The sequence below is a fragment of the Haliaeetus leucocephalus genome, unplaced genomic scaffold (genome assembly GCF_000737465.1).
Source record: "Haliaeetus leucocephalus isolate CR32 unplaced genomic scaffold, Haliaeetus_leucocephalus-4.0 Scaffold646, whole genome shotgun sequence".
In the NCBI taxonomy this organism is placed as follows: Eukaryota; Metazoa; Chordata; class Aves; order Accipitriformes; family Accipitridae; genus Haliaeetus; species Haliaeetus leucocephalus.
In genome coordinates, this window is record NW_010973082.1 from 2,494,871 (window position 1) to 2,505,724 (window position 10,854).

Consider the following 10,854-nt stretch of genomic DNA (forward strand, 5'->3'; position numbering starts at 1 on the left):
GGCGGCGGTGGCTCCCACCGGAAACCAACTGGCCCGGCCAATCACCGCCCGCCGTGACGTCAATGCGCCTCGCTCTCACCCAGAGCCGTCGCCGCGGTAACCTTAAAGGGGCAACGTAGGGCGCCGCTGTTCCCAACAGGGCGATCGTAAGAGGTTGGAGGGGTGGGGACCGCAGCCTTTAAGGCGCGCGAGGCTGGCGGGGAGAAGGCGGCCGGGACGCTGAGGGGAGCGGGCACCCGCTGAGGGGAGCGGGCACCCGCGGCGGGACGGGCCCCGGGACGGGGTTCGGGATGAGGCGAGCTCCTTCCCCGGGTGGAGGGAACCCCCCCCCGGCTGCGGTAGCGGAGGCTCGGAGAAAAGCGGAGCCGCTTCTGCCCTGCGTAGGCCTCGCCTCAGGGGGATTGACAGCGCTAGGCTTAACCGAAATCTTGCTAAATGGCATTTAGGGTGAAAGGTGGTCGGCCTGCCGGGCGAGGCGTTGATTAAGTCGTGATAGAGCTGGGGATGGCGGGTGCTGGCCAGCCTTGGGCTTGAAACTGCTGGGTGAGGAGATCAGAGGCTGTTCTGGGGCGGGAAATAAACTGTATTCGAGTTTGGCAAAGGTTCCACTACAATCGATTTGAAATCCGAGCGCAGAATTATTTCATAGGTCTTTACGGCTGAGATGAGCCCTTTGGATCCCTTCGCTTTGTGTACTTACAGCCTGTAAGAAGCGAGCAAAGATCTCAGCTGTGTGGGCAGGGAGAGACAGACCCCGTTCAAGGACTTGGGAAAGTGAGAACTGAACCCCGAATCGTGCGTCTGCTGATGTCCTTATAACTGAGAACATTGCTCAGTTTTACAACTCACTGTTAGGACTGCTGTGAGAGCATTTCAACCAAAATTCATCAGTGCTTGCTCATTTGGAAGAATGGTATAACACACAACCAAAATGATTCCAATAACTAGAGGTTAATGTGTATTCTGAGATCAGAAGATACTGGTGCTTTTGCAGTGACATGACAAGCCATATCAGGAATGATCCGCCATGGCGTATCTTGTTTACTAGTTCTCATATTAAAGAAGTACAGGATAACAGCTTAGGTGTAGATCTTGGATCCCCATTTACAACAGACGAAAGCTAGCCCCCATGTTCACATTCCTTAAATGTTTGATAGCTTCTGTCTGTTACGGGTTAATTAGAAGCCAGGGTACATGATTTTCTGACACTAAGCCAAAAGCTGAAACTTTTACAGAAAATAGAGATTGTAAGGAATCGTAATATTTGTGAAATACTGCCAGAATACAGTATTAGTAATTATCAAATCTACTTGCTTACCTGGTAACAGTATTTCTTTCTGTAACTGAAAACTACTAGAAGTTTCAGCACACTAGAAAAAAGTTGTGTGCATTCCCCCCTACATACTTTTTTGGTGTGCTTTTTATCTTCACTTTTTGCAAGCTGTCTGCTATTGTCACATCTCACTCCTTGTTTGGACAAGTCCTGGTGCTGTTTTGGGATAGATCCCATCTAGAACAAAGATCAGACCCATACGTAAAACCTGTTCTGCAACATTCTCTTTATTAAGAAAACAAGTATACTGTTGTACAGCATGCTCTTGATGCAATCCTTTCCTGAGCTCTGGAGCCAGAGAGTTCGGATGGCAAGGCAGGAGTGTAATAAAGGGAACAGAACGGGCTTTCAAAAGGAGCCCTGTGATGCCAGCCTGAGGTCCCTCTTGTTAACTGTGTACAACTCCTTCACTGTGAGTCAGCACTGATTTATCTTTGAAAGTTAAGTCATGCTTCTCATAAGCATATGTTCGTACATATTCATGTGTTGATTCTTAACACGGTTAAAGACGTAAGAGAAATTAAAAACAAACAAAGCCCTGTTCCACTTGGTCTGGTCTGAATTACAGTCAGACCCTGGTCTTAACTGTCTAATTAAATAATAAACATTCCTGAGTAAATAGCTTGCATTACCGTCAGCACTATTTCCCACAACTTTCATTTCAAACAATTTTATGCATTAAGAGTTTCTCATGAAGCAATCTGTTGCCCGAGGGTGTGGCTGCCGAAGAGCAGAGGAGAGCTGCCCAGTCTGCCAGCAGAATATACCAACGCAAGCGTAAGAGACCTAGCGTGACACGGCCAGCGGGTCACCATGAAAAGGGGTAAGGTGGAGAACGGTACTGGCTGTTTCTGGTTACATTTAATAAGAACCCCACAGAACCATTTTACTAATTCAGTTTCATCTCCTATCCTGTAGGAGAGGCTGTCCTAAAGCACCATTATATTTGGGTTTTAGACAAATCTAGTAGCCAGTCCTGGTTCCAACCCCAATGGCAAGCACTATGGGTTAGCATGGTAGTGATTTCAGTGCTGGTAACCATCACATGTCCTTAGTGGTGGGACATTCAGTTTTCGAGACTGGTAAATACTGGCAGAGTCTGAGCATGGATGAGGTGAGATGACTCCCCAGGCAGGGGCTGTGAATCATCATGTGTCACATCATGGACTTGCAGAAAGCTGCAGATAGGACTTCCTGGGTTTTAGCAGCCTTTTGCTCTCATTTTTAAACCAAAAAAACACTGCCTGAAGTGTGATATTTCTAGGCAGATTCTGGATGAACGTGTCCAGAGATATTTAGGTCCCTGCAAGTTGGCTACCTAAATACCTTGGAGAACCCGGACCAGTATGTCGACTCATTTTTGTAAAGTACTCTACTGTTAGGTTTATGTATTTAGCCACTTCTGCTTCAGCCTCATTAAGAAGGAGTCAGAAGCACTATTTTCATGATTAAAAACAGCAGCCCTCTTCAAGATCATCACAATTCCTTCAACTGAGTGATAATGCCACCTCATCATTCTTAGGCATTTGGCTCATCGCCATTCTGCATTAAGTCATGTAGGATACATATTCCTGGTCTCATGAAAGACCAATAAATTTGTCTGTAAAAAGCATCTGAAATATCCCAAGTGGGAAGATAATTTGTTTGCTTTTTAACAAAGCTTCCCAGAAGTTCTTACAAAGACTAAATTTATTACTCTAATTTTTATGGTGCTATTTATCAACATGGTGATCAACAGTAATAGAAGCTAAGAATGGTCACTGGGAAGAAGTCAAGGCTTTCTATTCTGCTTACCACCATGCAATCATATAAACCTCACAGATCTGACTCAGTATTATCCTGCAAGCATAAAGCATTGCAGCATTCACCGAGGAAGTAAGTGAGGGCACGCTGGCACAGCGGGTTAGCTGAGGAGAAGGAGATCCAGGGCAAGGCAGCCAAGTAAGGCAGCTGTGCATGGAACAGGGAGGACGACATGGGGAGAGGGCACATGGAGCAGTGTTAAAGGGGTGAGAAGAGCAGCTGAGGTGGCTGAGGAGTCACTGGATCCATCTGAAAGGAAAATGAAAAAATAAAAAATCGTAGATCATTAGGCCGGAAAAAAAGTACCTTTATGAGCAATCACACTCTGCCAGGTATAACAGTGGGGCAGTGATTGGGGAGCTTAGGGGAAGAAAAAAGTTATATAAGCCAAGATGAGAAACAAGAGCATAGAAGTCATCTACCCCTGCTGTGTGCATAGAACAAAAAAAGCTTCTTGATAGGTACTTTAGTGGCAGCAAAATTAACAGCACCTGTGGGTAGCTGGAATGCTACACCGGAGTTATGACAGCAGGCGTTTGTACTGAAGATACCATTCCAACTTACTATTGTGTTCTCCCCATGAGGTACCACCAGCTCAGGCAAGCCACTGGGATTGAAAGCAAATGAATCGAACAAGTGTCCGATTGAAGCAGCCAGTATTTATCCCCCCTCCCCAGTTTTACATGTTAAATCATGCAAATCTATCACCCTTGCGGTACAAGCAGGGTCCAAAGAGCCACAGCCCAACATACAACACTCTTGATCGGGGGGACTGCTGTGTATGCACTGTCTTGGGGTGGGGGGAATGGGGAATGAAGAAGCTTTAGTGGTACAGAAAGGTTTCTTCTACCAACAGAAGTTGCCATTATCCCCAACAGCCCTAAAATCCACATCGACCAGCAATCAAAGTCAGCGGAACTAAAACGTGCAAGCTCACTGCAGACTGTGACACTGTCAGAGGACAATGTTCATGCTGTGTCCTTTGGGCATGTCTTCTTGTATTTTGTTTAAGCTTTAACAAGCATAGAAAATAACTGCCTATTGCTGCTGCACACCATGTCTCACTGAGACTATACAGTATGATTCATAGGAAGATCCATAGATTAGGAGACAAAACACAGAAAAAATGTATTCCTATTTAACAATAGACTATTTGAGGGCTTCTGGGTTCCAGGCCAAACTCCGGAGTTGACTGTACAAACCTGACAGCTTTCAGCATGACACTTCAGTATACCTGCATGCAAGGAGAGAAAAAGCGTACTTGCCACACAGTGCCCAGCAATGCACAACATTTGCCAAGTAGTCTGAGCCTCTGGATGAGTTGCAGCATAAATAAATCTGGTATCAACATCTATAATTTTGCCACATGAAAGGCAATAAAGGAACAAAGCAAGGAATTGATGTGATCAAAAACCATACAGTCTGAAAGACAGCACTTGAGCTTCCTGCTCTAACCCCATCGTGACCTATGCCATGGGCCAAAAACCCCTCTGGACCCTGAAAGATGGTGCGTGGAAGCTGGCTTTGGTCTTGCTGCGTGTCAGCTGGGCAGATGGCTGTGTGAAATGGTCCCCAGTGCAGAACAAGTTTGCTTTGAGCAGCAGATCTCAAATCATTTCCATATGTTACTTTGAAGAAGAAAATGACTGGTAAGACTGAAAACAGAGTAACCAAGAGCCAAGAAAAAAATGCCCTGAAGTGCCCAGATCTTAAAGATAGGCCAGTCTGGGGAATTCATTTACATCTGCAAGACGTGCCTGCTGCAACACAGCCCGTCACACACTCAGTGTGGTTCCCAGCTGGAAGGTTTCCAACACCCAAGGGGCAACATTGGGAACATTTTACCTGCTGAGCAAATGCTAAACAGCTCCGCAGCGTGAGGGAGGCAGTGCAGCCAGATGGGGTGCCGTCATTATCTGAGGTATGTCACATAGCTCTCCTGTGTTTGCTTAAGGACAGGCTCAATGACACTTTGAACAAGCCATGATACCCTGATTAAATTCTAACACAGATAATGGTGTTCTGCCTGCCATCCAACCGTGTTTAACTTGAACGCAATGTTCTCTCTTTCTTCTGACCTAAGGAGTTGTGTCTAGATCAGCAATTAACCTGCACCTCAGCAGCAGGGCAAGAAGTTTCTAAGCACCCTCCTGACAATATTTGTCGGAAATTCCTTGCTTAGGTATCTATGCACAAGTGCGATGGACTTCAAGGACTCTCCCTCTCCTCAACTCTGAGTGAGGACAGGAATTAGCACAGTGGGAAACAGATGCAGGTCAGAGCGCTAGGCTGCCTCACCAGAACCGGGAGATAGAAAACAGCATCCGAAGCACGGCAAAAAAAGACCCTGTGAGGCTCAGGCCTCCAGAGAGAGGGAAGGAGATGGGAGAGCAGCAGGTCTTTGCCTCCCGCAATTTGGATGTGAACCGTCTTTGTTTTGCATCTTTTAACTTTATACAACCTCTGGGCAGCTTCAGCAGTTTGTGAACTGCCCAAGCATCTGCAAATGTGATTCTTGACTTTAAGATCTCTGACGCAAACCGAATTAAAGAGCAATGAGATAGTGTGCAGCTACTGTTGACTTCTTTTCCGGGAATGCATGTGAAATACTACCAGTGTTTGTTTTGTAATAGAATGTAAATACCCCCATTGAAAAGAATACTCGGTTCCCGTGCTTTTAACAGAAGTAGTCTGGGGAAAGCTCCCTCTCCAAGCATCATCTATGACACAGTTCTCTTGCAAGATAAATGCACACATAAAAGCAGTCAAAACAGCCATTTGCTTATATGTTTGTCTCTGAAAGCAGGTGGCAAAGTAAACACATCATGTAGTCGGTCAGATCCACTGTTCTTGGTCTGGACTGACATCCAAACAATGTCTGGACCGACATCTAACAAACTGGCTACAGAATCAAGCGATTTCTGATGCAAGTTTCTGCCTCCCTCCCCCCAAGATAATAGAACATTTTCCCAGATGGAAGGAACCCACTTTAAAAACAATAGGTCTTTGAAATGTCAGCTAAGGCTTGCTTGGCATGTGCTGTGTGCCGCAGGAATATGATATAGCCTTTTTCATTCTCCAACTGTAACCCTCTAAAACTGAAGCAGCAAGATGATTAAGAGATGTAGGTCTAGTTTCCTGCTCTGCTACTGATTTCTAGCTTCTCCTGTGGAAGTCACTTAGCCTCGCTCTATCTCCGCTTCCCCCAGCAGGATGAGGACAAAAGCGCTTTCTGGGCTGAGGATAAATCCAAGCTCACGACATGTTTGCATGCTCCAGTAATGGGGATGAGTAGTTGAATTACTTGAACAAGTTTTAAGCCAGCCACACAGGAACTGATGCGGTATGGTTTGCAAAAGGAGTCATGAAGCTGCATCCACACGAACTGCTCCTCTGGTCTGGTCACAGCAGGCAGTGCAGGAACCCGATGTTCCCCTGTCTGTCGGGGGCTCTGTGTGCTCCCAGTCTTCTCTCGCAAGGTTACTTGTTCTGATCTCTCATGTCAGGACATTCTTTGATCTTTAGAGGATTACAGGGGAATTACAGTTAGTGCTATACCCAAGAGTTAAGGGGAAGGCAAAAGTTTCTCTCTCCCCCCCCTTCCAGTTTTAACCCCTTTGCTCGCTGTGGTACAGGTCTATGGTTCTCAGCTGAAGAGACTCCAAGGCTTTAAAGAGTCCAGTGTGCACCCCAAAGAGACATGGAGCTCAGCCACCCTCAGCCTGTACCACTCCTGTGAGCAGTGTGTCAAACCAATTAGTGAAAGCCTCCAGTGAGATAATCCATTACCAGGGTAAGTGTGATGCCCTAATCCTAGTTAGGGAAATAGGATATTTGCCAGAGCAAGGACAAAGTAAGGAGCATTCATCCAACTTACAAGGAAACGCAGCATTAGGTTGCAAGCTCTTGCCTGACCTTGGCAAGCACTTCTGAAAGGGCTGCTCACAAACAACAGCTAATTAAATGGCAGGATCTGGCTCAGGGTCAGCATCAAAAACTCAAAAGGAAAAACTACTAGAAGTAAAGCTCTCAAAACTTTGGTGACATTCAGGCTGGCTGTGGAGTCAGGCATGACTACTCTTGTCCTTCCATCACCCTGACCAATGTAAGTGCCAGCAGATGGCTCTCAAGGTCTCGATGCATCTTTCCTCATTTCTGTACCTTAAACAGAGTGCAATGAAACTTCTTGTATGCACGTGACACGCACACTTCCACTGTGTACCCCTTCCCCTCCCCACACTAGGTTAGTATCTGTGCAGTCAATTTAGCAAGACAAGCCAATCTGCTGGTGACTCACAAATACGGTCTGTCCAGTGTTTTTTCTTTCCCACACTTTTATATTCGATACAGGAATCATGATATATAAAAAGAAAAAGGCTTTGAACTGATGATTTCTCTGGTGTCTAGATCTTGTGATCAGGGTTCTTCCAAACTCACATTGGCCTCTGACATACACAGTCCAGCTCTCCACTTTATTCTCACTTTTCCACTGTATAAGAGAGAAAAAACCAACCAACCAACCAAACAAACAAACAGAACCCAACCAAAAAAGCCTTATCTGTCCTGACATAAGAAGTAACTCATCAAAGCAAGAGGAGAGTGCGGGGTATAAATTCCACATTCCATTCTACGGCATTTTATGAGCAGGACTGCTTGACTCTCTCTGAAGTCAGTGTTTTTTCCCACATCAGTACTGAAAGCTAGAGGAGGTGCAGGTAATCCACTGGGTAATCCAAAGAGTAAGCAAAGACTGCTCTCTCCATTTAACACGTACCACACAGAAGCATTGCTGTGTACCGACACCGGACCAGCATGAACGATATGTGCAGCTGGAGTCGGGGCACCAGATGGCAGCATTTATTATCTGGAGATCCTAGAGCAGCTGGGACTGGCAGTTCAGTGCTTGACAGTCCATGCTATTAAAGCCCCTAAAGGTTGGGCTGCAGCCCCTTCTTCCTCCTCTGCCTCGATGATGATGATACCACTTGGTAAGGGTAATAGATAAGAGCAAAGCGAACCTGTACGTGCCACGTCTCCCCGCTCCTTTCACATGCAAAAGATGGTTTCCTTGCTATGAGAAATGCTTGCTCTCCTTATTAGACATTCACCTTTTGCCTGTTCCTTCCTGCCTATTTTTCCCCTGGAAGGCTCTGGTCCCTCAACGGGCTCCTGGTTATCACGAATACCAGTGAAGGATATTTAGCAGATTTAGCCCCTGCCAAGACCTGCTTTTTCTGTAGCAGATTTCATTCAAATACCAGACATATCAGTAGGAGCAGCCTTTTATCTGAGAGGGAAGAGCTTGGCTGGAATTTAAACACTGAGCCAGGGAGAAAGCCTAAAAGCTGTCACAAGGTACCTAACCCTTCTCATGTCAAATGGCAACATGCAGGATGCCATGGCTGGAAGAGGCCCTTCTAGGCACAGCAGCTGGTTTCCCAATTTCTTCACCTCCATTTCCTCTTTAAGGCTTGAATACTTACACCCAGGGTGGAGAATGCAAACCAACATCTGTCATACAAAGTTTTCCGCATTGAAAAATATTCACGATCAGATGGCCACACTCTGGACTGGTTTTAGAGTTAATGACCAAGTTGAGGTTGTTATCATCAATGGTTACTGCACATGGAGTTACTGCAGTCACAGGATTGTCAGGAAAGGGAAGCCAACTCCTGATATATTCTTCCTAGCAAATGCACGCATCAGAGCAAGAGCTATCCTTCTGGTGTCTGGCGTGACTCTCAGCTGTCTCTGCCAGACCATTTTCCCCAGGTGTGACATATACCCAGATCCCAAGAAAGATCTTGGGATCTAACCACTACCCTAACTACTACCTCCTTCCAAAGATATGTTCCTGAAAAATCAGTTTAGCTATTTCTTTACATTTGAGACATCAGAGAGAACTCATTTCTTTACTAGAAAGATCCACAATTTCCACGCACAGCACCTCAGCTTCTATTTCATGCCCAAAGCCCAAGTGCCCCAATCTGCCAGAGCACAGATCCCGAGATCTCTGAGGGCTCTTGTGAGGCTGGGCTTCACCAACACACAGAAGCTATTCCAGCCAGGGGAGCAGCTTTCCCCGGCTGTACTCCACAGCAACACCTGCTCCAAAGGCCACCAAAGGTTTTCACACTGTAGCAGAGAACAAGAACTGTTTGTTTCTCCCACCTCTGCTAATTAAACAGTCATTGTAGGCAGCTCGCTGAAAGGAAGATTGACCAATGCGGTTGCATCAGTCAAGCTACAAAAATAATTGTGTTGCCTAAGTCTCAGATGTTTCTGTGGCTCTGCTTTATCAAGGCTTCATTTTAAAACCAGCTCGTGGTGATTACCCACGTGGCAAACATCCAACTGTAGCAGTTGCTCAGAAACTGGTTTTTGAAATACAAGGCACTGACTCTCTGTTTTTGTTTGTTGAGTGTTTTGTTTTTAAACTTCTTCCTGCTCCACAACCCCATTTTCTGTCAGACATCCTGTTTCAAAATCAAACTATGCTGATCCACAGGGACGGTCTCAGGACGTTCAGAAAGAGCTTTTCTGTTTCATTTTTGGGTTTTATTAGAGCTTCCCACTAGGCCCCTATGAATAGAAGATGTTTTCCCCCAAAACATGATGAATTTAAAATTATTCCCCTGCTGCCTTTGCAGCATCTCTCATGTGCTCCGTGTCCTAGGGACGATCTGCCATCAGCCTCACTCCAAGCTAACGCTGTTTTGAAGCTGCGTGTTTTCACACTTTCTCCCCCAAATCAATCCTCTTCACGGTTGCAGGTTTTAAAGTCTGTTACAGGGGAATAGTATGGGCACTCGAAGGCCCACATGCTGCAAAGGGGGATTAATCCAGGCAGATGTATGCGTCCACATAGAGTCTGCCTCATTTAGATGGTACCGCATGCGGCTCTTTTTTCCAGAAGTCCTGTGGTGCGCATCAAGTGATCTAGGGCCAATGACTTCAGCGCTCACATGAGGATTACTCATCTAATTAGGGGGTTTGCAGGCTCTGCCCCTGCGTTTTTGTGCACTGCTAATGTCATTGTACCGACTTCTGGAACGTTTGTCATTTAGCGACTGGCTCCGGGGTTTGTTTTTCTCTGGATTTTCCCCGGCAGATCCGACCCCACGAGGCAGCGCCGGCGCTGCCCGCCCGCTCGGTGCACAAACGCAGTCGAGCTCAGAGCGTAAATTTGGGGAAGAAAGAGAAAACCAGACCCTCCAAAGCACTCTTTCGCCGAGGAGGCTTTTCCGCTCGGTGACACAACGACGTCATCACCCCTTTTCTCCACGTCACTGAACCCCTCCCCGCCCCAACAGCCACTTGTTGCTCTGTGTGTGTGTCCCACTTCTACCGGCGCCGCCACGGCAGGTCGCCTCCCAGCCGCTGTAGGCAGCGGTGAGCCCCCCCAGATGTGCACCCCCCCAGATGTGCAGCCCCCCCCAGATGTGCAGCCCCCTCCCTCCCGCACCGCAGCCGCCCGGGCTCGTCTGATGCAACCACAACATCACCACGTGGCCACGCACAGCTGTTCCCCACCGCCAGCCAATAGCAGCCGGCTCCGCTAAACCCAGAGGCGGCACCGTCCCGCCTTCCCCTCTCCGATAGGCCTATCCTCGTGTCCATCCGCGGTTGGAACGGCCCCTCCGGTCAAGCGCCGACCAATGAGAGGCGGCACCGCCCCTGACCACCGCCAAGCGCCGCGGAGCGGGCCGGGGCCGCCG

General features: G+C 47.2%; 1 protein-coding gene across 1 annotated transcript in view; it reads left to right on the plus strand.

Annotated features, from left to right (window-relative positions):
- The first annotated feature begins 1,027 nt into the window (after positions 1–1,027).
- WIPI1 (WD repeat domain, phosphoinositide interacting 1) overlaps positions 1,028–10,854 on the plus strand; it is a 31,242-nt gene continuing 21,415 nt past the window's right edge. The window contains exon 1 of the mRNA XM_010578735.1: positions 1,028–1,032. Within this exon, the coding sequence (XP_010577037.1) occupies positions 1,028–1,032 (5 nt within the window). The remainder of the gene's footprint in view (positions 1,033–10,854) is intronic.